This window comes from Akebia trifoliata, chromosome 8, assembly GCF_017979445.1.
Source record: "Akebia trifoliata isolate Shusen 1 chromosome 8, ASM1797944v1, whole genome shotgun sequence".
In the NCBI taxonomy this organism is placed as follows: Eukaryota; Viridiplantae; Streptophyta; class Magnoliopsida; order Ranunculales; family Lardizabalaceae; genus Akebia; species Akebia trifoliata.
Genome location: NC_141382.1, coordinates 2,557,505 through 2,585,119, shown reverse-complemented (window position 1 = coordinate 2,585,119; position 27,615 = coordinate 2,557,505). Strand labels below are relative to the sequence as shown.

The 27,615-nt window shown below is 35.1% G+C and overlaps 2 protein-coding genes across 4 annotated transcripts; one reads left to right on the top strand and one right to left on the bottom strand.

Annotated features, from left to right (window-relative positions):
* Nucleotides 1-8,377: 8,377 nt before the first annotated feature.
* LOC147395427 (myosin-17-like) lies at nucleotides 8,378-9,775 on the bottom strand. Of its 3 annotated transcripts, none has more exons than XM_086452526.1 (5): nucleotides 9,550-9,644; nucleotides 9,346-9,426; nucleotides 9,028-9,192; nucleotides 8,642-8,818; nucleotides 8,378-8,545 (listed from the first exon to the last, which is right to left on the bottom strand). In XM_086452526.1, exons 1-4 carry the CDS (start codon nucleotides 9,550-9,552, stop codon nucleotides 8,657-8,659), a joined length of 411 nt encoding a protein of 136 aa, XP_086308652.1. In that variant the 5' UTR covers nucleotides 9,553-9,644; the 3' UTR covers nucleotides 8,378-8,545; nucleotides 8,642-8,656. The 3 variants fall into 3 exon arrangements, with proteins under 3 accessions (XP_086308652.1, XP_086308651.1, XP_086308653.1); XM_086452525.1 differs by having other exon boundaries at nucleotides 8,379-8,545; nucleotides 9,515-9,654; XM_086452527.1 differs by lacking the exons at nucleotides 8,378-8,545; nucleotides 8,642-8,818 and adding an exon at nucleotides 8,839-8,945 and having other exon boundaries at nucleotides 9,515-9,775.
* A 4,968-nt stretch (nucleotides 9,776-14,743) lies between these two features.
* On the top strand, nucleotides 14,744-21,876 carry LOC147395426 (Lecithin:cholesterol acyltransferase family protein). The gene is made up of 6 exons (XM_086451678.1): nucleotides 14,744-15,460; nucleotides 15,573-15,795; nucleotides 15,985-16,268; nucleotides 17,043-17,388; nucleotides 20,056-20,327; nucleotides 20,982-21,876. Exons 1-6 carry the CDS (start codon nucleotides 14,973-14,975, stop codon nucleotides 21,457-21,459), a joined length of 2,091 nt encoding a protein of 696 aa, XP_086307804.1. The 5' UTR covers nucleotides 14,744-14,972; the 3' UTR covers nucleotides 21,460-21,876.
* Nucleotides 21,877-27,615: the final 5,739 nt, after the last annotated feature.

Below are 27,615 nucleotides of genomic sequence, written 5' to 3'. Positions count from 1 at the left end.
GCCCACTCACTCAATGCCTTTCAGTTGGTTACCCCCATACCCCCATAAACTACAAAGAACAAAAAAGAGGGAAAAAAAATCTAGATTGCTTTTGAAAAGTTGGGGAACAATGACCACCCCAAAGTACATAAGTTCAAAGTGGAATGAAATATTAGTGTGCAATTTTCTAAGTATTAGAAGAATGATAGTAGCCTACGCATGTTTAGACACAAACAGATTCATCGCGGACGCTATCTCGAGAAAACACATTTTATATTAAAATATATACTTCTACGAATTTAATTCATTAATGTATTTATATTCCAAGTATTTGCATTAAATATCAAAGAAAATTCTAATCTTTGCTAAGATAATCCAATATGTAAATATATTATTGCAAAGTAATCAATCTTTATATTCATTAATCTTATAGGTGAATATTCAGTAGCAAAAGTTTAGGAGTAATCATTTTAATGATTATTTGCTCAATTGTAGTAGGAGTAGGGACTAGTGTGCATACTACGTAGGACTGGCAATGATCCGGAATATACCCGATGTTCGAATCAATCCGAATTTTAGATCGGATTCGGATTTACCCCAATCCGCTCCGAAAAATCCAATCCTAATATAGTTTAATAATTTTTTTTATTCTTAATTTGTATAAATACATATAGATAAAATATTTTGGTCTTTTTGGTTTCCCCCTATATTTGTAGTTGAAAATTTTATATTTTTAAAATTTTTGAACATTGAGGATCGGATCAATTTGGATTAAGAATAAAAAGAAACAGATCGGATTTGGTTCACATATTCATTAATCGGATTGGATCGGGTACATGTTTAAAATAAATTTGGATCGGTATTGGAGTGGCACTGATCCAGTACCAAACCGATCCGTTGCCAGTCCTAATAATTCAAACATGTGACAATTAGATTAGGGGTGTCAATGGGTGGGCGGCCCAACCCTCAGTGGACCCGATTTATGCCCGACACATTTTTGGTGTCGGGTGGTGTGGAACTGCTAAATTAGAGGGCCACGCTTAGATTTGGGCTTAGGTCCACCATGTTGCCCAGCCCACATCCACTCTCTCTCTCAACCAACATGGAAATTATCTCGAATGAAGTCGGGCTGGGCTAGAGACTGACTAGCTATGGATTTATGATATTTCTAAAAGCTGGCCCATGAAACTTGTAGTGAAACGTTATTGTTTCGATGACATCGTAGAGTTAATTCCTAACCGATAACTAGTAATTGAAGGATAAACATGAGTTTAGAAGGATTAAAAGGGAAATTCAATAAATAAGGTACGTAATCTTTCATACTCTTACTACTAAACCGTTGTTGACTTGATCGTCAAAGTATTTTTACAGGAAGCTCATGGGAGTATAGATTGGAAGATTTTCAATGAAAGATTGAGAGACAACGAGAATTTTACCACCACACAACCTATCTAAAGTTTCAATAATTTGTCAAATTTTCATACCAATTCAGCTCAAACTAACTTGATCGAGTTTTGGGATCAAGTCATTGCAAAACCCAAACGAGGTAAGTCAATGTTTCATCTTTCTTCATGTCAATGGAATCCAACCCTTCTGCATGAGCTTATGACCATTCGTTCGTTGAGATAATCGTAGTATTACGGTGATGTTTGGATACAAAGTAGAAAGTAGGTTTAGGAGACAATATTTTTTAGAAGAATCATGATAATCTGACTCGAAAAATCATACTTGGTCTGTACTCGATTGGTGTGGCAAGTGCACAGAACAATATATTTTTTTCTTTGGGATACACAAGAAAAAAAAGTCTACAATTCTATGCACTTGCCACGTCAACCGAGTACAGATCGCTTATGCATTTTTGAGTAATTTTACCATTAATCTTTTTAGAAAATTAAAAGTAGTTTCTTTCTCTCTTTAAAAAAATTTAGATTTATACTTTTTGACAGTTATTCATTAAAGTTAATCCAAATAAGTTTTTAACTTTTAAAAGTAAACAAAATTACATTTTAAAGTGTATGTATCCTAATGGGTCTACATGAGTTGTAATCTGTTTTTCATCTTAAAGCACATTGAACTTGATTATCACTTTATTTGTGAAAGAAGTCTTATTGTTGCAAGATCAATTCATGCTCAACTTGATCTAAGGCAACCGAGTGATCTGTGTAGTTTCTAGATAAAGTAATGTGCACACCTCCACGTTAGAAATGTAAAAACCGTAGTAAATCCAATGTCACCCCAACATGACTCAATTATTTATTAAGAAAAAGTTAATTATTTACCCATTTTAGTTTTTTTTTTTTTTTTTTTAAATACCAAAATTGGTATGCTAATGATTTTCTGACTCAAAATTTTGCTCACAAAGCAACACCCATTAGAGAAAATTTCTCTCTTCCTACCCATGGAGAAAAAAACAATTTTTTTTTTTAATTTATATTATTAGATCACCTTGTGGCATTCAAAAACATGACCTAACAACTCAGTGTTGTAGAGGACGAAATTCTATGAATTTTAAAAAAACTATATTATTTTTCATTGTGGAATTTTAAAAAAAAATTTGGGTGCTTAGTAGCCATCTATTTTCAACACCTTGGATCAAGCTTGAAAAATTTTGTTTTTTGAAAAAAAAAAAAAAAAAGAAATTGACCATGAGTTTTTCTTAATGAAATCTAGAAGGCTGTGGTGTTTGATTGTTAGTATGATAATCCATGTGGGCTCTACGACCCTTTTTAAAATTTTGAAATCTTAAAATTAAAAGGATGTGTGTGTAGGAGAGAGAATTTTTCTTTCTATTACATATGTCATATGCGCTTTATGTCAATCGGGTGTTGGGCTGTGAGCTAAAATCACTCATTGAGCGATATGTCCACTAAATGTGATTTGTCTCGATGATGTCAACAATAGTCTCACATCGCTAGGGTATTGAGACCTTGGGCTATATATAAATCCTCACCTTACTAGCCGGTGTTGTAAGGATGAATTAGACCCATGGGCTTAGACATGGTATTAGAGCAGGTGACCATAAGGATGTAAGAGACACGGTACACGTAAAGGGGAGTGTGAGTGATAGTCCCACATCGTCTAGGTATCAAGACCTTGGGCTATCTATAAATAAACCTTGGGCAATCCTCACCTTACAAGTAGGTTTTATGAGGATGAGGTAGGTCCATGGGCTTCTTCAAATGACTCAACAGATATTTGAGTTGACTTGACAAGATTTTGAAAACTCCTAGAAACTAAATCTTAAATCCACTTCAAGATCGAGCTAGACTTAAACAAATCGAGACGACTCATTTGGGGTCATAATTCTAGATTCGGAAAAGTACCAATTCTGTCATGTATGAGGCTCAAATTATTGGCCCTGTAAATACCAAAATGGGTATATAGCCCTTATAACAAAAATTAGAAAAGGGGACTGTATAACTAATTTGGACAAAATACTTGACTGCTTTGGTGAAACATCCCTCTCGGTTCACACGTACATAGTACAAAATGCTTGTATCCACCCTTAATTTGTCCCCTCGAAGATATATCCCATGTGGAAGTACAATCTAACTCCTTATAATGATGTGATTGATCTATCAATTTTTGATGTTACATATAGATCTCATGTACAATATCAAAAGATGACAAGGCAGTCATCTTAGTCTTGGAGACAATCGAGCAAGAGATTTAAAATCTCAGTTGATTGCTCAAATGATTTTAGGAAAATCCGGGGCGGGGGGGGGGGTGCACATTTGATTATGTGCGCACCTCCATGTCAGAAATGTGAGAATCACAATAAATCCCAATGTCACCCTAGCATTACTCATGATTTTAATAGGATTGGGATCCGTGGACTCATGAGAAAACACATTATCCCAACCGTTTAGATACAATATCCAACAATTGAGGGTTATGCGTATCTTGATAATACATATCTGAAAGATACTTATCCCAAGGATAAATTTCAACAGTTAGATATTGTATCTAAACAGTTAGGATCATGTGTTTTTTTTTCCATTAGTCATTCTTTATGAGTCAAGGGATTCTGACCTTTTTTAATATAAGAATCATGATAACTTGACTTACGCACATGGCATATTTAATCAACACCCCTAACGTGACATGTTTAGAAACCGTAGATATGTTCTCCTTGGGACATAGAACTACGGTTTCCCATTAAAAGATGTTGGTTTGTATCCCGAGGAGAGTAGATCTATGATTGTTGAGTCTGTCATGTCAGGGGTGTCGATCGAGTATGCCACATGCCTAAGTCATATTATCACGACTCTTAATATATGTATTACTTCTAAGAATTAAGAGCTTGTTTAAATATTATTTTGTAGTTAATATAAATTAGAAACTAAATTTTAAAATCCACTTTAAAATATTATTAACATAGAAAGATTTTTAACTTTACTAAGGGTTGTTTTGCTGAAATGGATTACACATCAGAAATGCAACACCACAATCCTCTAAGTTTCATTGAAAATCTCAAATTAAAAAAAAAATCTTTTGAACTAGATTCAAGGTTTTTGAAATGGACAATTATTGAACTTCCACGTAACTCTCAAACATAAAAATGAAATTCAAAATAGAAAATATTTTTTTTTTATTTCAAAATTCATAAAATTCCATCCCCTATCACCCTAGAGTATCAGATCACGTTTCCGGATGTCAAGGGGTGAGTCTAAGGGCCCTTACTAAAGGTGAAATTCTTACTAACTTATTAAGTTTAGAGGGACTCTTATCCATAGTCTATAAAGTATACTATTAACCTGTATCAATGCCCATTGGATACAAATGTACCTGATTCAAGATTTTACAAATCCGTATAGAGGATTCGTGTCCAAGTCCCAACTTGACAGCTAGTTGAACCCAAAAACTCATCTTGAGCTGATTACAAGCTATCCAGAAGCCCAAGGAAAATTCTTAACTAATTAAAAAGAAACACGTAGCATTAGTATGGATTTGCCTCCATAGAGTTGCTTCCATGGGATCCTTTAATACCCAACCCAATCCAAATCCGACCCATTAATTTTTTCTCAGCTAAACCTCCGCTGCTCCACTTCTGCGCATTAGCCATCTCTACTGAACCAGAAAGGAACAAAATGGGAATAATTTTGTACCCACTCCAACCTAGAAAACTGTGCCAATAAACACTTTTTCCAATTAGGCCTTCCATCACCCTCAAGACTTGGATATCTGTGTTCCTCGAACTGTGTGTTGTCCCGATGATTGAGGGCACCACTTGACCAATTTGGATTCTTTCACTATCTTTGTCTCTAGTGGCTTGGGAGAAGTCCAAGGGAAATTGTCAAATTATAAACTGCCACGTATGGTATCCACAAAATGTTATCAAGCTATCAGTACCAAGGAATCATTACTATAGGAACCGCTGTAACAGTTTTTTGTCCGGGACAAAGGGAAGAAAACGAGAGGTGTAAAAGGTACAAAGCAGGATCGCGAGGCATGGCATACCACGTGAGGACACGTTTTTAAAGTTTTTTTAACTTACCTCCCTTAAGAATACAGCATTTGTAGTTACCGCCCAAAATAGCAAAATATTATTATTATTATTATTATTATTATTTTACTTGCCTCCCTCAGTCAAGAAATTGTTTTTAACCCATTTTCACTTTCATTTGTAATGGATTCTATACTTCCCTTGGGAAATTCTATTAGAAATGATGGAAGATTCATCTTGAAGGTATAGTTGACTACAAGGGTATTGTCACTATAGACTATGGAGAAAAAGAACATTTTTTTTATACTAATGATGAATGCACATTGTAACTCATACGTGGTTTGCACGTCGCTGATGTGCAAGGGAACAAAACTGCATATATTTTTTTCTTGTGTATCCCGAAGAAAAAGATCTATGGTCCTGTGCCATTCTCTTGTCAACCATGTATGATTTATCGTGTGCATTCATCATGAGTCTTTTTTGTTTTTTGATAACTTAGTATCCCTATAGACAGAGGATCGGTTTGTATCCATAGACCATAGTCTTGTCCAAGGAAGTGAGGGTGCGCCCTCGTGGGTGTCTCCTGAGAAATTAATACTCATATTGGATATCAAACTCTGACCTATGAGCATTAATTGCTTATCGATCCGAAATTTCCATTGAGCAAATCCTTGGGGTTAAAAAAAAAAAATACTACATTTTAACAATAAAATGAAAATGAGAGTATCAAGGACATCTTAAAAGATAAATCAAAATCGTTGGGTACAATTAAATTACTAGTTGTCCAGGTGTAGTATGGGTGTCAATTGGCTCTGCTAGCCCATTATGCTAATATGACTATATCGAATAAATTTAAGAGTTTAGTGTCTTGATATCAGGCAAGCAAGTGTTTGGCAAAGTTCAATCCATCAAATTTGAACTGAATTAGGGTTAATTAGTATCGAGCTCAATCCGCTAATATATAGTTAGATGCATGCTTTTAAATCAAAACTTCACTAAAATGAAAGATACAAGTGAGGACTGGGAACATAAAGTCTTTTTAATTTTAAAGAAAGGGATCAACACTCTTTATAGCAAGGCTAAATAAGAACATACAACCATCGTGGGCATGTCAAATATACATCCAAATATGAGATACTATAAAAATTATCTGTTTGATAATCTTGATATGTCCTTTCACTTTTGATAAAAAATTATAACTATTTTCTTGTGTTTTTAAATTGTTGATAAGCTCATTGACTTTGGTCTTTCATGAGAGGATTTGAAAATGAACAAAATGTCCTTTATCAACCTCTTGTCAAATATTATGAACTAGAGTATGCTCGTGCATATTGAAAAATGAGTAAAGGCAATAAAATTGTATAGGTATTATTGAAAAATGAGTAGAAGAGTAAAGGCCATGAAGTTAGAGGGGGTGGGGTATTCTTGAAAAAAGGGGGAGAAAAAAATAAATAAATAAAATTGAAGAGTATTATTGGAAAGGAATAGAAGAGAAGATGCAATATACTTCAAGGGGTGTTCTTGAAAAATTAAATTAAAAATTTTCATCAAGTTTCATCGAGATACATGCAAAATTGAAAACATTTGGGGAAGACTAGTAAAGAAAATGTAGTATATAAAGTTAGAGGGATATTTTCAAAGATAGGGTAGAAGAGGAAAGAAAATAAAGTTTGAAGGATGTTCTTGCCTTTTTCAAAAAGAAGATAAGAGAAAAAATAATAAAGGTAAAAAATTTCCCGAGATCTGTAATGAGATTAAATCTCAACCTCTCTTTATGTGGGAGATAAAGAGATGAAATTCATCGTTGTGTTCTATTATATAAATTTTCCTTTAAAATTTTGTTGTTTTCAATCCTATGATAGAAAATTTTAACATTTCTTCAATTTTAGGTTCAATCTCATTTTATATGCAAACCATCTCAACAAAATAAGATTTTTTTTTTAAATATATATTTTACTTTAAGAAGTAATTTACTAAGTTAGTTAAAGTTTGTGAATGTTGATAATTGATACTACGACCTAACACTACAGTAAAATAAGGCTATAGCGACGGTCGTGACCGTCGCTATAGGGACAAATACCGTAGCAAAAAACATGTAGCGACGGCTATAGGGTATCGTTTTAAAAAAATTAATTAACTCTTTAGCTACGCTTTTGGCCGTCGCTGTAAAGGTTTTTGAAGAAAAAAAAATTTTATTTTACACCAGCCCCCTCATATATTGCAGAATATTGGAGAGACCCCTATGTTTTGAAATTGATGACCATGACCCCAATTACCTATATGAAAAGACTCAAATGCCCCTCTACTAGAATTCATTGTGTTTCTATTACCAGATTATGATACATAAGTAGTCTGTTTTTATTCCATGGTCGGCTATAGGGGGAAAAAAAGGATTCACTGGGGCTGATCTATGGTTTTACAATACTATGTCATTTACATGCTTTGGAATGTGTCACAACATATGTTGGGCCCTACCGACTTGATCATTCATGCCAAATGATCAACCTTAACATATGATTTCGATCATCCGATTGTTTCATATCCGATGTGTTCTACTGTTGGCCAGCTGATGTTGCTATGAGGCTACAGATACCATATCTCGCTTTTCACTCCACCTGTTTGTTCGCTCTCTCTATGATGCTAGCCATCAAAACTTACGTCCCTCATGAGAAGGTGAAATCTGATTCGGAGGTCTTTGTGGTTCCTGGTCTTCCTGATCCGATCACCATTACCAGATCCCAGTTACCCGATTACAGTAGGGAACCGAATGAGTACGGAAGATTCTTGGATCGAATGAGAGATGCAGAGTTGAAAAGTTATGGATCGTTGGTGTTGGAACCAGCTTACAAACATCATTACGACTCATTGGGAACCAAATCATTTCATCTTGGCCCTGTCACACTTGTTCTAAGAGATGCGAAGATAAAGCTGCTAGAAACAATATACAACAATTATGTAGTATTGTACGGATTTGAAAAGGTCATGCACAAAGAGTAATACAAACCTTGAGCTAAGAAATCACTCTGAACATCTCCATCATAGTTCTTGCATGCCCAAACATATCCCCCTTCACTCTTAACTGCGTAGGCAACCATATCATCGATGAGCCGATGTTCATACCTGCCAAGTGAATCACATAGGCTCAGTTAAACCACAAGCATTTGAAACAACAAAGACACACCAACACCCGGGAGAGGGGGAGGGGGGATAACTCACCATATTCCTGCAGCCTCATACTTGAGATAGCCTCTCAAATAAAGAAGCTGAAGTTGATTTAAGCCTTTGTGGAGTCGAGCTTGCTGCGTCACTTGCTTTTAGTGTCCGTTGGAAGAGCAACAATAAAGTGGATGAATTAGACAACCAATAGGATAATACGCCATTATCATCCTTGCCCTTCAATGAGGTAGAAATAGAAGAAAAAAAAATCACATAATGGCATGTTGTGATTAGAAAATAATCACCAAGTAGTTGACACCAATGGAAGTTTGGTGGAAAGACCAATGTAATTTAATAATCAATCCTGTATATTTGAAGTATTATATATCTGATGATTGTAATCATAATTTACCGATTAGGATAAAGATCTTAAAATTATGAGATACCTTTATAGCTAAGCCAATTGTCTTAATGATATGGTCAAACACACTAGTTTTTTCAACTGAAAATGATCTCCAGTGAAGAAGGCATTTGTATATGATACAAGCAGCAATGGGTACGCCAGTTGCCGAGAATCCCAGGTCATGTGAAATGCACTTTATCAGTAAGTCCTGGTTTTCATGTATAAACAAAGCAGAATGAAAAAAATAGATTACTAAAAGGAAGTAACCCTCAAACGTTCGAAATTTAAATACAAAATGGAATAAGGTGCAGAGAGCATGTGACGAAGGATAAGCAATATGTCCCAAGTGTTTCATGCATACCTGCTGCTTCTCCTTAAGCGATTTCTGTGGCTTTTGCACAATTTTAGGCTCACGTGGATTTGATGCAACAAGATTCAAATCCTAAGACACAATAAATTTTTATTAATTTAACTCCTCAATATGAACACGAAATGCAGCACAAATCTCAAAAGTAATAGGATATTCTTACCGACATCATCTTTGTTTCCCCACTTAGAATATTACCATTCTCTAGTCCTTGTTGATTAAGTACTTGATTCTCTGAATCGATATTGGACAGTTTCTTTTCAGGCCTATATCATAGAAACAGATGTCAACTTCAAAAAGATTCAACCATTTTCACAAAAAGTTTCCATTCATGTTCTAAATCCTATAACAGGGTTTTCTTTTTTTGAACTAATTTGGTGACAGTATGATGCTAAGTAATATTTTCATATAAATCAAATCATAATGTCAGAAGGGGAAAGAAAATGATTGGTTTCAAGTTTCAACCACACGACACATTGTGCTCCTAATAGATGCAAATGCTAGCATTATCGAACCTTGAATGAGAAAATGCAAAATTCAAGAACTTAATAACTCCTGCTTCATACTCAGGGGTATCTCTAGGCAACTGAATCCAACTTTTATCTATCGGCATATCCGCTTCACAGCAATGTCACCTTTAAACCAAAAACACATGGTAAGTAAAACTTACCAACTTGGATGAGTGCAACTGCATAGATTAGTCTACATCCCAAAAGATGTAGGATACCCCCACCTTATTAAAAAAACAATCACAAAGGTCATGGTACGAGACGTAAGATTGTTGCGGTCAAGATCCTATCTAGGACAATCGACCGAATAGGAAAATGTCACCTTAAATGGGGTCCAAGTACCCTAAATATCAATGAAAAGTATATGATGGGATGTTATGAACCTGGGACTAATAAAATAATTTCACCAAGAAGGAAACATCACAAATTCGCTATCAAACCCAATTATCTCCCTTTAAAAGGGATGGGGAAAGGCATATATCTGATTGAAAAGGTTGACAAGTGACTCAACCTGCAATTATTAAAGGTCTTCCAAAAATTGAAATCCTAAACTGATTTTAGTTATTAATTTTTATCAGTTCCTATCGATGGATCAGGTTTCAAGAGCCCCAACCATGAATGAATTTAGTTAAATTCATTCATGTCATCAATTTGAAAAAGCATGGTATCTAACTCGCAACAAATTGAAAGGGTATTTCAAAATAACCCAAACCAAATTTAAGTGACATCTAATAAAACGCTGTCTGAAGAATTCATAATAACAAAAATCTACGATTTAAAAAAAAAAAAAAAGTATGATTAAATCATGATTTTAATAGTTATTGAATAAATCACATTTTTTTATAGCATTTTTAAGTGTTATTTATAATTTAATATATAAATACATATTATTTTTTTATAGTTTAAAAAATATTTTTACTTTTTAATTTATTCAATGTTTTCCTGATTTTCTTGGCTTTTGCCAATTTTTTCCTTGCTAAATTATTCTCAAACTCAGCTTGGTCACTATGGAATAATTATAATATCATTCTACTTATACATATACCTCACAATTTTCAAATGGCAGGTTTGTTATTTGTGTTACAAATAAAAGAAGTTGTCTGAAAAGTTAGGAAAAATATTTGAAAATTGGGAAACTAGGGGTGTGTTAATGGCCAGACTTAGGACAGACATGTCTAATGCTAGCCAGGCATACATGCAGCTGAGGCTAAGCTTAATCCAACTTGTAATGGGTTCATGGATGATTTCTAGCCAACATATCAAAGCTGATTTTGGTGTGTATGGTCGTAAACAAGTGTGCAAACACATTCACATGGTCAGTGGGCCCAAAACTGTTTTGCTTTCGAAGGCCCAAGGGAGAATTTGCACTCTGTTTGGCGTTTTGCGACATCATCTTGACACAGAGTTTAAAGAAAATTGGAGTAGCACCATTCACCATAATAACAAAATTCTCCAAATTTCATGAATGAATTTACCCAAAACAACGCATGAGATTTGTACAATATTACATCATGAAGATCATTCCAAACAGATTCATCATACGTGCAAGAAGCTTATATTAAAAAGTCAGGAAATCGCAAAAATCAAAGAAGAGGAATTGAAAATCAAAATTCGAAACTATCAATATAAGTAAATTATGCAACTTACAAAGTAATTAAGCAAAGAAATCTAATTACATGATTCAAAAGAAATGAAAGACAGATGATTAATGTAACTAAGATAATATACAAGAAATTAACAAAGAAGAACATATGACTTAATTGGAAACCTCGAAAATACTGAGAAGAAGAATAGAAGATATTATGAGTTCAAATAAGATCGTGTGCCTCCTCGAACAATAGTATTTGGACATGGGCTAGGGATTTTCGAGCTCTGAATGCTTCACAAATTATGATATGATATTCCGTTTCCAGAGAATTTGATGGGTATAGAGAGAGTTTGAGAGCTTTTAAGGCTTATTGGTTGTCCCTAGGAAGTTCAAGAATGTCATACTAACAGATTTTAGGATACAATAAGAATAGGAAAATTGTGTGAGGTGGCATGGTTGATTCTATCAAAAAACTTAAGATTTATGATGCATAATCTACGATGGACCCAGATTTAATTTACCAAGGAGTGTGTCAAAGACTCCAAGAACAAGATTTAGCCTCACCTAAAAATTTCTCTAAAATCTTAGAATACAGCCAACCACTAGCATGTGGTTCTGGTTCTAGTAGAGAGGCTAGGTAATCTCTTCGACTCCTAATGAAATCGTAAATATTAAGGACCATATAATGTCTTAAACCTACAAAATTAGCACAAAAATCTTTTACAAAATGAAACTTACTTCAAATTTATTCCCTCCACCCATTACATACAAGCTTAGTTAATCTGAACTTAAAGCAAATAAAAAAATTAATACAGATCTGAGAGTAAACTTGATAATCTGAGTGAGTTCTCAGATTTGATAAGTAGAATTGGGGAGTGACGGTCTCCTGAAATCTGATTTTGTTCAATTGAATATTAGTTAGCTATAAAAATGAGAAATTAGTGTCTTGACTTGAAATTAAACCAAAAATTGAATTAAAATCATAGAAATTGGGATTTTGGTTTGAAATCAAACCAAAATTTAAATCAACCATATAGAAATTAAGATTATACAGAAAAATCAACAAAATATGCAGGAAAACAAAATATGCAGAAAAATCTAGGGTTTAGGGATCGACTGAAGAAAAAAATTAACAAAATATGTATAAAAACATACCTAAATTTTCGAGGTCGAAATCAGATCGGATCTGTTTAGTTGAACCCTCACGCATTTGAGAGATCAAGAGAGCGAGAGATCGATAGAGAAGTAGAGAGGCAGAGAGGCAGAGAGAGATCGACAGAGACAGATCTGTCGAGTATGAGATGAGAGAGAAACAGATGCTTCGTTTTCTATTTGCAGACGAGAGAAAGTGAGGCTTCGTTTTCGATTTGCAGACAAGAGAGAGTGAGGCTTCGTTTTCGATTTGCAGACGAGAGAGAGAGAGAGTGAGATTCGTTTGAGACGAGAGACAGAGAAAACGAAGAGTGAGTGAGTGAGTACAGCGAGAGTGAGTGAGTGAGTTAATAGAGTTAGTGATTTTGAGCGAAATAAATCTTATATAACGACGGTCAAACTTTGACCGTCACAAAAAGTGGTTGTATTAGCTAATTTTTCTTGTAGTGTAAGTTCAAAATTCACATTCTCCTACTAATTACTCATCACTAATTTCACATACCTAATAAGAAAAAAAGGATAATATTTTTAGGAGAAAAATCATGGATTTTTTAGAAGATTTTTCTCCTAAAAAAGTATGTAGGTGAGGCCGGTTAGGTTAAAAATAATAACCATGGGGTATGTTTGGTTGCATATGTAAAATGGGTGAGAAAATGTATTTTCTTGAAAAATGAGATTTTTAGACGGTTGATTATGTATCTTTATTGGAATTCATCATTTTATTTGAAACATAAAAGTGAGTTTCTACCGCGGAAGGAAAATGGATACCAATCCCATTCACTAGGAAAATTATTTTTCCACCTCCTAATATTATTCACTCAGGAATATCTCTACCCTCAAACCTAAAATATTATATAGTTTTAAAACTCAACTCAAAGTCTAACGAGATGAATTAACGTGGCAACTTGTGAGTCAATTCGAGTGAGTCAAATCAAATAAGTAAAATTTATAAATATTTAAATAATAAATTTTAATATTTTAAATTCTATTATATTTATTATTTGTTGCTACTAACATAGTAATAAAATTCAGATTTAGTTATTATTTGACAAGAGGTCAGTTCAGTTGATTCAGGTACTTTTAAAAAGAAAAAACATGGAAAAAATTTCAATTACTATAAAAATAATATATTTTAGTGTGTTCTAAAATAAGTGTATTTTTCATATACACTACAATTAAATCCAGATTAATGTATCATAATAATAAAAACAAATTTCCAATTGATGGACTGGTAGGTGTTTGATCGTAAGAGTTAAATTTTTTAATATATACTCAATTAAATGATTCATTTCAACTATTTAAATCAAGTGTAATGATTTTGTAGCTCAACCTGACAGGTTAACTCAAAAACTCACCTAACGTGTATCTTTCTAGAACAATAGATTTTTTCCATTGGAATGCACAATTGCATATCCCCATAAAACATGTGCAATTGTGTATCTCAAGGGAAAAAATCTCCGGTTCTTTCACCTGTTGCATCAATGAGTTTTTGAGTTATTCTATCAGGTTGAGTCACAAAATCAGCACTTTGCATGTTTTATGGCCTAAGGGGAAATTAAGATAGAAAAGTGATGGAATATTATAAAATAAAGATATTTATAGGGTGAGGAGATTAATTTTTATTATTTAAGGGCTCAGAAAATCACGACTCTTGTGACTATGGCCACTAAAACATTATATAAAGTCAATCGAGCTGACACTATAATTTGCCAAGTTTACTTTTGTAAGCTGGTTCCATCAAATTTTGGGATCATGTCACCTTGAAATCCAATCCAATCCAATCGAGTTGACCTGGTCGAGATTTTAATTATATTACAAATAATTTTTTAGGTGCAATTAAATGGTGGAATATTTTTTTCAATGAAATTCCTTTTCTCATGTTCATTTTCTTAAGAATTTGTATTCCCTTGAAAATAAATTCCGTAACATCAAGCCTACAAGGACTTTGGAAGATAAGGGCATTTTGATTATTTTCATTGGTCTCTTCTAGAAGGCCGAAGTCAAGGGGGCATGTCATCATTTTGAAAGTTCAGGAGGGTAGCTAAAAAATTACCCACACCAACCTTTTTTATTCCGAAGTTGACACCTCGTGTCGAGCCATGGGGAGTGATGCCAGTCCAAAAGGTCTGCATGGTGGAGAGCAGAAAGACCTTTTGACGAGAGTGTCCTTCATGGTTTTAGTTCTGTCCTTTGGTTTCATCGAAAACATTTCTCAAAAATGCTCGTTTTCATAATGGCACCCATACTGCCAATTTTGTTCTTCACCACGTGTTCTTGAGTAACGGCTACTAACAACACTATAAGACTCCACGCCTCTTCTCCCAAGTTTTTAGCTTCTCTTCTTAGATTATGAGCTCAAATTTTAACTGGGTATGGCTTCAATTCTTCGGTTTCGTAAGCTTTGTTATGTTGAGCCTGTAAAGTGTTCTTCTTTGGGTTTTGATTCCTTTAAAACACCCAAACCTACAAAGAAAGACGAGTGTGGCAATGTTGCTTCTGTTTTTGAAGCTTTATCAATAGAGAACAACGACAACAATAAGAAGAAGGACAGAAAGGAGAGGAAACAATCTAAAACGTGGAGATGTGTGGATGGGTGTTGTTCGATTATTGGGTACATGTCTACAACATGGTGGGTTCTTTTGGTTCTCTTCCACTCTCTACCTACAACTCTGCCTGGCTTTCGAGTGCCCGAATCGGCAGGAGCTAAGCTCAAGAGAGAAGGATTAACAGCTCTTCATCCAGTTGTTTTGGTTCCGGGAATTGTTACTGGTGGATTGGAGTTATGGGAGGGGAGACCCTGTGCAGAGGGTCTCTTTCGAAAGCGGGTTTGGGGTGGTAGTTTCGTCGAACTCTTCAAGAGGTTTGGATTCCAATTTTCAGTTTTCAAGTTGGGAAATTTCTGTATTTCTATTCTAATTTGTTTGGGTTTATAAAATTTTGATCTCAATTGTGAAATTTATCTTCAAATTCAGGCCTTTATGTTGGTTAGAACACATGTCTCTAGACAATGAAACAGGGCTTGACCCACCCGGGATTCGTGTTCGAGCCGTTCCCGGGTTGGTTGCGGCGGACTATTTCGCTCCCGGGTACTTTGTTTGGGCAGTTTTGATTGAGAACTTAGCGCAAATTGGGTACGAGGGGAAGAATTTGCACATGGCTGCTTATGATTGGAGGCTCTCATTTCAGAATACTGAAGTAAATTAAGCTTCTTTAACCCAATTTATGGCTTTGGTTCATAATTGTTGGGTACTTTTTAACTTTGTTCTGTAAATCAGTATTTTAAGCCATCTAATTGATAATGTAGGTACTTAATTGCTTTATTGTTCTCCAGTTGTTATGTTTAATTATAATCGCGTTTATTGGAATTTTTATTTGTACGAACAGGTTCGTGATCAGGCCCTCAGTAGATTAAAGAGTAAAATTGAACTTATGTTTGTAACTAATGGGTATAAGAAGGTGGTGGTGGTGCCACATTCAATGGGTGTGATTTATTTCCTCCATTTTCTTAAATGGGTCGAAGTGGACCCTCCTTTGGGAGGTGGTGGTGGACCAGGGTGGTGCGCCAAGCACATCAAAGCAATCATGAACATTGGGCCAGCATTCCTTGGTGTCCCCAGGGCAGTAAGTAGCATACTTTCTGGGGAGGGCAAAGATATTGCTTTTGCCAGGTTAGTCTTTCTCATCTTTCCCTACATTAACAGATTCCCAAACCTTAGGTGGTTCAAGTTGCATTTGATGAATGTGGAGAGAATGACGTGATTCAATACAGTTGAATGGAGATTGTTTAGTTGTGCTTTGAAGGTTTGCTTTCAACCCCGGTTAGATGTTAGAACGCATATACAAGTTGAAGGTTCTAAAAAGGGTGAGAGGATGTTAAGTGTGTATTTTTCCTCCACTCTCGGGTGCGTCATACCCCAGCTAAGCCCCGTGAACCTCTTATATTCATAGTTCTCCCCTTCTCCAACATATTGGTCTTTTGGAGTAGTTGGTTGGTTATGGTATTAGAGTGTTAGGTTCATATAGGTCACGGGTTCAATTCTTTCCACCCGTATGGGTGAGGGGGTGTGTTGAGTGCATATTTTCCTCCACTCTCTAGTGTGTCATACCCTAGTTAAGACATGTGACTTATATTCATAGTTCTCCCCCTCTCCGACATATCAGTCTTTTGAAGTAGTTGGTTGGTTAGCAGAGGAAGACAAAAAGGAACGTGGATTGAGATAGTGAGATTGGATATGGACACATAAGAATTGACAAAAGACAATACTTTAGAAAATTGAATGGAGGAAGATTTTTTGAGCCATAAGGCTATGATGATGAATTTCGTTCATCTGCACCTTACAAACCTATGTATCGTGTGCTTTAAAGAATACAACTTAAGATGTTTTATAGTTAGCATTATGCACTTAAGTGAACTGGTTTTATATATTTGGTATGTTTTGCAGGGCTATGGCTCCTGGAGTTTTCGATTCTGATATTCTCGGGCTTCAAACTATAGCGCACATGATGCGGGTATCTCGCACTTGGGACTCTGTCGTATCCTTGGTGCCAAAAGGAGGAGAGGCGATTTGGGGTAACTTCGATTGGTCTCCTGAAGAAGGTTACAAATGTGACCCATCAAAGAAAAAATATTTGCAGGCCTCTTTAGTCAATCAATCCCAATCAACTAATACAAGTGATGGAAAGCTAGGTTTCGATGTAGAGGACCCTGTACGATACGGAAGGATAATATCTTTTGGGAAGGCGGCATCACAGTTACCATCTTCTGAGCTTAAGGTGTTCGATTCCAAGGTATTTGCTTTTCATTCATAGCTGTTGTTTTATACGAGTGATTATGCTACTAGTGCTGGTAAATCAGCGTTACAACTTACAGTGCTTATGATAATTAATTGTAGGAACTAATTAATGGTTGGAAGAGTTATGTGTGTGGCTCATTGTTTAGGTGTAAAATAAAAAAGTTGGACAGTTCAAGACGATAATTCCCTGGACAACTAGTACATCCAATGAACCTAAACCAAGTAAAGGTTCAAGTTGAAAGGCACCTTTACCCATGCACTACTTCTCTAATTGTACACCATTAGTTATTTTATTTATGTGGAGGATTGTTTGCTAAATTTCATTTTTTTGTTTTTAAATTAGTTTTCTCGTGGGTCTGTTTGGATCCACTTTTAATGAGGTGTGGGACTGCCACTGGGGAAAAACATTATTGAATGGTGTTATTCTCCATGTAGTTTATCAATTCATGTATATAGTTTTGAATATAACTTAGATTGAACAATAATATTTTGCTCTAAAGTAGCTACTTGCACATTTTGTGTTTCATGGTACTTTCCCCCTTTTTGGATAATCCCACATTGCTCAAGTTTAGAGAGATCTTTGAAATTATAAATGTCATCTTCACCATCTTTGGGTAGAGATAAGATAAGGACAATGAAAACTATGCACGCCTGTTGGGCCGGTCTTAGGCTCAGGTTTAGGCATCGTGGCATGGGACACAAGACGCTGGTCTTGGGCCCATACGTGTGCTTTGTGTAGTTTTTTTTTTTTTTTGTGCCATGCAGGCAAGGTGGTTAGCTGTCAACGTGAAAGTTGGTTCAATGGGATTTCCCTTGTTTGTTCAGTTATCATTAAGAGTCATGTTTCTAGAAAATTGATCCAGTTTTTATAAAGAGTCATGCCCCTAGGAAATGGGTTTTGTTTGTTGAACTCAATTAAAGGAGTGCACCCCTAGTTTTTTATTTTTTATTTTTATTTATAGAAGAAGGCACACCTCTAGGTGTTTGTAGCATTTCAAATTCAATAAATTGTCGTTCCCTTGTCTGTTAAATCACTGGAAACACAATAAAACAGTCCCACTTGATTGAGAGGTACATCATTGAATCCTGGGAAATGATTGCCAATATCCCTAGGGCATAGATTCTAGAAGTAATGAGGGTGAATCTCACCTCAAGGACGAGCAAAGCTTGTGCCTTGATCTGAAATTGTAGCATATTAGTCAATCTCTCTTTTATTTTTATTACAGAATTTCGTCAGTCATCTACGTGCTTGATCGTACATAGATTGATTGAAAGAATTCAAAATCAAGGGATCTTTCTAAAGGTAAATCTAAATTAGATTTAATTTATTCACCTTTGAGTATAAATCTGATTTTAGATCTATTACACAAACAATATTGACCACTTTAAAGGGTCGTCACTTTATCTTTTATAGAAAGGTATAAATTGTTTAGGTTGTCTCGCAGACCTCGACTTCTTGTTCTTCTACAAAAAAGAATACTGTTTTGACTGGTTTCTTTTAACTAGGAACTCCATTTCTTTAAGTAGAAATGTTGACAGTTTAACAATGGTTTTATCGGGCCTTTTTGAGAATTTAATTATCTGGGTAATACGAAGCATTACATTTTCCTACGACATGCTTTAAAATGAATTTTGATTTGAAAATAACGGTAATAAAAGTGGTAATTTTTAACCTTTTTTTTTTTTCGAAACATCATTTCATTATTTGTAACGGCCTTTATTTTATTTGTATCAGTTAAATGCCTATATATATCACCACGTTATAATGTGGAAAACAGAACGAGTCCTAAACTGTTTATCAGCTCTTTAACATATATTGAGATATCGTTAAGGACATCTGAAATAGAAAGAACTGGCTTTTAGAAAGGTAAAGCTCAACCATCAAAACGAAGACCAAATTACATTCTACAATTCTGCCCTTTTAAAGATATTTATTTCTAGGAAATTGATATAGATTATGTATTATTGTTTCTTCAAGTAAGATCTATTTTACAGTAGATAGAAACCTTTCTTTCAAATTTCATCTGAATTACAAACAGGTAAAGAGTGTATCCATGCCCTTAACTAGTAAAAAAAAATGCAAGGTTGTAACGACATGGGCTTTGATGAGATAATGAGAATTCCTAGCACACACCCGATGTTGGAGAATTGTCCTGAATTCAATCCGGATTCTTGATGATTGCTGAAAATTTGGACCCATTTGGTTTGGGTTTTGATTTAACCTGTTTTCTGCTCTTTATAACCCTAAGTATATAAAGGGTATTTTTAGGGTTCATTCTTAATGATTAAGAGAGAGGTGCCAGGGAGAGAGAGTGATAATAGGTGTAATAGGCGACTGGGATTTCTGATGAACTTTGTAAAATCTCGTTGAAGATAGTGGATTGATCATCGCTGCCCGTGGACGTAGGTATCTTGCTGAACCACATAAATCATGTCTTCTCATTTATGTTTTTTTCTCTATTTCGTTTGCATTTAATTTCTTGTTTGTTATTCGTTTTATTTGTTGCACGCTTTCACACAACACCTGACTTTTTAAATGACTTCTACGATTTAGATTCATGTCTTCAATGTTACATACGGTCTACGTTACCAGCTTAATTTAGTCAGTATGGTTCTTGTTTCTTTCTTTTCTCCATTGGGTTGGCTAATCAGACTTCAACAGGGACTTTCCCGGGGTCATTCCAAGTCCAACCCTAAGCCTAACTCATCTTGTGGAGGTTTGTGGACTGAATATGATGAGATGAGCAAGGAAAGCATTCAGGCGATTGCAGAAAACAAAGCTTACACATCTACAACCCTTATTGATTTACTCCGCTTTGTAGCCCCGAAGTTGATGAATCGTGCCGAGGGCCAGTTCTCCCATGGTATAGCCGAAAATCTGGATGATCCGAAGTACTCCCATTACAAGTACTGGTCTAATCCACTGGAGACGAAGTAAGGAAAAACATTCCTTTACATTACAATAAACACAAAATAAATTCTATGGCGAAATCTAACGCACCCATTAAATGAGTCCCATATGGTATATATCTTGCACGAATCAGCTCAATCCAATGATCCTAGCCATCTAATTGTTTGAATTGCTTTTGACAGTCAAAAGAAAAAGAGCTGCCTTTGGCGCACCCCACTAAAAAATAAAGAGAATAAGTGAATGGTTGAGAATAAGTAGAAGCTGGGGTGCCAAGAGAAGCTCTCTCATCTATTTTTATTTTTATTTTTTTGCTATATTTCTATTTTTTGGGTTTGGAACTTTATTTGAACCTAATCGTACTGGTAAACAACTACTGAAATTGTTTGAACGGGTGTTGTAATGTTTGTTATTATAATTTGAGCCAAACCTTTATGATGTTTGAAGAGTGTTTTAATCTTCAATTGGGGTGTGATAAAATAATTTTAGAGATTGAGGTGAAATAAGTAAAAGTTGGGGTGCTAATTGCAGCTCTCAAAGAAAATGGCAGTTCTATATGGTTGATGGTTATGATCATCAAATTGGATCATTTACTTAGTGTCGTTCCTTAGGTTTCCTCTTTTTTTCTTTTTTCTACAAAAAAAACTAGTTTTATCAATCTCATTGTGAGATGCATGCAGGTTACCTGATGCCCCAGACATGGAGATTTACTGTATGTATGGAGTTGGTATCCCCACTGAAAGATCGTATTTATACAAGCTGTCACCTTCTGATAGGTGCAAGAGTATTCCTTTCAGGATCGACAGCTCAGAAAGTGATGGTGGGTGCTTGATAAGCGGTGTGCACTTTGCGGACGGAGATGAAAGTGTTCCCGTTCTAAGCGCGGGTTTCATGTGTGCCAAAGGTTGGCGGGGTAGGACCCGGTTCAACCCTTCGGGCATTTCCACTTACATACATGAGTACCACCACAAACCACCAGCCAGTTTCCTCGAGGGTCGTGGTTTGGAAAGTGGGGCTCATGTGGATATCTTGGGGAATGTTGCTTTGATCGAGGACATAATGCGTGTCGCTGCGGGTGCCATGGGTGTAGAGCTGGGTGGCGACAGAATTCACTCCGACATCCTTAGAATGTCTAAGCGGATAAATCTACAATTATGATACTCATTCCATGACAATCTTCACTGTTTATTTATATCAACATGACGCAGAATAGAGAACAAGACATCACAAGAGTACTATGAAGCCAAGAATGGAATGAAATGTTGGAACGCATGTGGTCTTCGTTGCAGAAAAAAAAAATCTGTCGGCATGGATGATGGGTACATGGTTTGCTTGTCACAGAGTTGACACTATCCAAGTTTTGAATGTACACACAGTTCATGTGGGGTTCTGGCATTAAAGACACTAAGAGAGAACATTGCTTGGCCATTTGCTTTTATCTTCTCAATGAGTTATTCCACTTGTTTAGTATCTAACTGACTTGAACCAATAAATCTAAATTGTACATCGCTTTGGTTAATTAATAACATGGTTGGGAGCGTTGTATCATCTTGGAATGTCTGATATCAGAACTGTGATGATTACAGATCTCTAGATCTAATGATGTATGTAAAGAACAATTAAGGGGAGCGTTCAGAGGCCCTTAAAAGAGAATCAAACATTTTTCAATATATGGGTTAGAAGTTTCGGAAGAGATCATCCTCACAAAAAATCTGCCCATTATGAAACTTTTAACCCATAAATTGAAAAAAAATTGGCACAATTTTTGACTCTCTTTAGAGCCTCCCAACGCTTCCCATTAAGTAAACAATAAAGAAATATGAGGCTTCCATGGTTCCTTAGATCTACTAATGATCGTCAAGAAACACAAAATTCACTTGGTTTGACTAAGCCTACGTCTACGATAAGAGATGAGAAAGTTTCTTCATTTTTAAAAGGGTGGGGATCCGTACACTAATGGAAAATGAACACATATGTTCGCTCAAAATGTTATGGATTCTCGAGATACTTATCTTCTCTCAACCACTGGATTTCATATTTATACGGTTAGGATTATGAGTGAATATATGAGTTCCCCTTCCATGAGTCTATCTATCCCAACCCTTTTTTAAAATGATGATAGTCCTAACTTATAAAGGTATAGAATTTTTTATTTGAAATGATTTCTCACAAAATCTAAAATTTCATGTTCACCTTTCGTCAGATATCCCAATGTCAAGTAACCCAATCAAAGTTTCACTAGGTCAAGGGGTCTTGGCTCGTCCTGTAACCATCGATAGGGGAAAACACCATAGCCCTTAGGCCCCTCTAGGTTGGGCCGAGCCCCTCTAAATTAGGGGCAAGGCCCACCTTGCAACCCATTGATAGGGGGCACCTCCATGTTAGCACCCCCTCTACGTTGGGTATTAGATGAATTAATCCAAGATGCGAAACCCAACAAGAGCAAATAAGATTTTGAACTTTGATGGATACCACTTTACACGTCTTGTGAATGTTTTGGGATTTTTTTGACTTCTTTTTTCACTTGATTTACAAAATTTGTGCCTTCAAATTTTTACCACAAAGTTGCTTGTGGTGGTGGGAAGAGATACTTCTAAAACGTGATGCACTAGCGCACAAGGACAAATGCCTTACCATCCAATGTGACCTCTCAATGATGTCTTTTGGATCCAAAAAGAAAAACAAAACAAAACAGAAAAGTTTGGTTTTTGGACCATTACTCCGTTTATTCACTAGAATACAACTTTTAGGTCATGGGTTTATGATTAGTTTACCTATAAAAAGAAATGAACCATAATCGAACTTTACGTCGTCTATTGTATAAGTACACAGTATTTTATGCTGTTTATTATCAAATATAATTCACATTTTTATGTAACATAGGTTATGTAATTAAATTATTTATCATAGAATATAATACTTGTTAAAATTCATGATTTATTATCTATATTGATCATTTTTGAAAAATAAGATCCATCTTAATGTATTTTCTCAAATTATTGCCAATAGGTCTTAAATTTAAGATTCTGTTCTCAATGTTTTCCCAAATATAATCGCATAATTATTAACATTTTTGTAAGTTTAATAAACAAAATATACTGACCATGTTAACTAGTTGGACCGATCTTAGGATCCATTTGCAAATTGAGCAGAGAAGTTCAATTAAACATTGGTTATGGTCCCTTATAATCATCATTATCACCGTTATATTAAGTAAAATACACATTTTTTGCAAATAATTTTGAAACTAAAAATTAAAATGTCATTATAAAGTTGTTTATATTTTCAAGAAACATCAGAATAACAAATTTTAAAATATAAAAAACCATTATTTTTTAAAATATTAATCAAAGTTTGGAAACTCAGTATAATGGTCGTGAAAATATTAAAATAATAATTTTTAAAATGTTATTTGTGAAAATTATTATGAAATAAAATAATATTTGCAAAAATGCATTTTTAGGAACAAAATTAACTTTTAAGGGAGTGCATTTTATAACATAACTGGTTAGGATGTTATTGTACATTATTTATAACATGTTATAAATTACATTATGAACGTTATTAATCCTGAGGGGGTGACTCAATGGCAATTTCGAATCCAATAAATGGTGAGAGTGTGTAGGTTGTGTGTTCAATACCCAATACGAGCCATATTTCCTCGGGACCACCCATGAGGGTGTTCCCTCACTTACCTGATGTGTGTGATGTGTGGGGCGTTGCACGTGCCCAGGGGAGAGTCCCATATGCCTTGGCTCCGGCCCTAGCTCATCAAGTCCCCCTAGTTGGATGTAAGTCCGGACAACCCCCGTTATCCCAAAAAAAAAAAAAAAAAAATTACATTATTTCTAGATCTTACAAATAGCCCTATAGCAATTGAGTCATATAGAAGACCTAAAATTTAATATTTAGAAGAAGACGACCACAAAAAATATGGCCTAAAGCCATTTCACACTCTTCATCTATGGATTCAATGATTAAAGCTTGTTAAAAAATGTCAAATTTTAAGGGTCACCTTAAAGGTTATTTCTTGACTGATTTGATTTCAATATTTAATTAGTTTTATTTTAATATGCAATGCACATTATATATTTAAAATTTGGATCATTATTTGTGTAACCTAGAATTCGAAACCCAGAAGGAGTGGTTCAATGGCAATTTCAAATCCAATAAACAGTGAAGTTGTGTGTTCGATACCCAATATGAGCAATATTTCCTCGGGACCACCCGCGAGGGCGTTCCCTCACTTACCTAGTGTGTGTGATGTGCGGGTGATGCATGTGCCCGGGGGAGGGTCCCATATGCCTTGGTTCCGACCCTAGCTCAGCCAGTCCCCTAGTCAGACGTAAGTTCGAACACCCCCATTATTAAAAAAAAAAACAAACTTGGAATTAGTGAACCAAATTAGATTTTAATCTTTGATTGATTGAGCATCCTTTGAGATGAATTTTGAATGTTTTGGGACTTTTTTTCTTGATCAATAAGTTTGTTTTAGTGGTCTTCAATTCATGATGGAACATTGAGGAGAAATACCTAGACTCAAGACAAAGTGATAGTGAAGTTTCTGTACTCACACATAAAGTTTGTAAAGGCATGGCTTAGCGACCAATATGACTTAATAAGAATTCTTCTAGATTTTTTTTTTTTTTTGACAAAAAAGGGCTTAGGCCCATAGTTTAGTTGGTTGATATTCAATAATGGAACTTTGAGTTTGTGGGTTGAAATCTAGTTTATCATCAATAAATAAATAAAATTAACGTTACATCAATAATATATAACATTGGTTCTATCGTTTAATATTATAAGGTTGGGATTAGGTGATTCATGGAAAAATGCATGATTTTGACCCTTAAAACATGAATCTTGTGATCGGGATTTATATTTATTATGTAGTATAGTATAGGTTACATCATTTATTGAATAATATAACACACCAAACTCCTATCTATTTTGGGATTTGCCAAGACATGTTCTTGAATGAAAAAACTTTGAAGCAGACAGGCCGCTAGCAAATTTTGAAGGAACCCTCTCCATTGCATTACAGTGGCATTTCCAAGGAGGTATTCCCAATTTTGGTGGAAATGTAGGAGTGTGAAATAAATTTTAAAAGTCATGTGTTTTGCAATGAAGAGGGTTTCTTCAAAATTTTGAAGCGGCCTGCCTGCTTCGAAGTTGGAATCGTATTTGAATGTAGGGGTAATTTTGTCTTCATAAAAGATTGTAGTGTGAGAACCATTTTAGATTATTCTATGATTAGGATTGACCCAATGTTTTGGACTTTGATGCACAAATTTACTGGAAAAAAAAGTCCAAAATGTCCTCAATTCCAAGAAAGTTTTTCTAATAAACAATTATTTTTAAATAAAAGCACTCAATCAGATATTCAACAAATGAACACAAAAATAATAGAGACCTAAGAATAAAGGGCATGAAGATTTGTTGACAGAGGTTTGTCATCAAATCCAATGTTTACTTCTTAGGCTCTAAAGGGCCAACCGATTCCTAAAAGTATGAGTCGTGTTGGAGTGACTTCAAGATTGTACCTCATATCACACATCTTGACATGAAAGTGTGTAGGAATCATAGATGTTTTTGACTTATATTTTGATAAAATATCTATTGTTCCTATACACTTTCACGTTTCAATGTGCGAAATAAAGTACAATCTTGAGGTCAATTCGGCATTATTCTAAAAGTATTATAATATCTTCTCATTCTGCCTAAAATGACTGAGGATCAGGTCGTTAGATTTTCCTTTAGATTTGCAAAACTATATCTAAATATGTTATCCAATGGTCTAGACCTTAGGCCGACTGCAAGGGTGGATAATAATATCAAATTTCCCATGTCCTAAATCCTAAATTCATATATTTTTTTTCCCAATTGGTTGCATTAAATATGCTGGTGGAACTTCAAATTTCAAACCACACCATTAATGGTAGCTTGGGCCCACAAGTGTCTCACCTAATACACAAATCAAGCTAAACGTTGGGCCCATAATGACAATCAAGTGGGTGAAGATGAAGTTACCTAGCTTGTCGGTTCACTCAATTTAACTTTGGATTCAAAGATCGCGATTTAACACTCAAAAATGAACATGAATTGTAGGGTATAGAAAGAGAGTTTGTTTTTCGATCCTCTTAAGCTCTCTTCCGTAAAATAAGAATGTGATCAAGTTATAAGTTACGTGTGTCTAGTGTATATACAGACACGTGTGTCTAGAAAGATATCACATTTAAAAATCTATGTCTTGTCAATTTAAGTGTTGTATTAATTTATTTAACAATCAAGTATGCTTGTAGCCAGTCATGTTAGTTCCACATGAGAGTCTTTTTTTCAAAAGCTAAAAAGGCACTCACCAGTCAGCTCGCCCCTTTTCCTTTTTTAATTTAGCTTTGCCACCTATCTTATTAAGAGAATAGGATATAGGTCCCGTTCAATTCAAGCTATTGGCCTTTTTTTCATCTATACCAGTTGCCACGCACAACTTAATAGGAACGATTTCTGCACCCCTCTCTAGATAAGAAGCAGAACGCATCATCACCTACAATCCTTTCCTTTGCCAGGGACTTCCATGAAATGAAAAGTGGCAGCATCGCTCGTATGCTCAACATTTGTACATTTAAAAAAAAATAAAAATAAAGTGGCAATAAGATAAATCAATTACATGGGTTAGAAGTTTTGAAAAAGATGATCTTCACAAAAAATCAATTCATTCTAAAACTTTTAGCCCATATATTGAAAAATGTTTGGCACAATTTTTTACTCTCTTTAGAGCCTCCAAACACTTCCCATTAAGTAAATAATAAAGAAATGTGAGGCTTACATGGTTCCTTAGATCTACTAATGATCATCACTCAAGAAACACAAGATTCACTTGATTTGACTAAGCCTACGTCTAGGATAAGAGATGAGAAAGTTTCTTCATTTTTAAAAGGGTGGAGATCCGTAGACTAATGGAAAATGAGCTCTTATGTTCACTCATAATGTTATGGATTCTTGAGATACTTATCTTGTCTCAACAATTGGATTTCATGTTTATACAGTTAAGATTATGAGTTCCCCTTCCATGAGTCTATCAATCCCAACTCTTTCTTAAAATAAGGATAGTCCTAACTTATAAAGGTATAGGATTTTTTATTTGAAATGATTTCTCACAAAATCTAAAATTTCATATTTGGCCTTTCGTCCAATATCCCAATGTCAACTAACCCAATTAGAGTTTCACTAGGTCAAGGAGCCTTGGCTCTCCCTGCAACCCATCGATGGGGGAAACTGCCATGGCCCTTAGGCCCCCTCTAGGTTGGGCTGAGC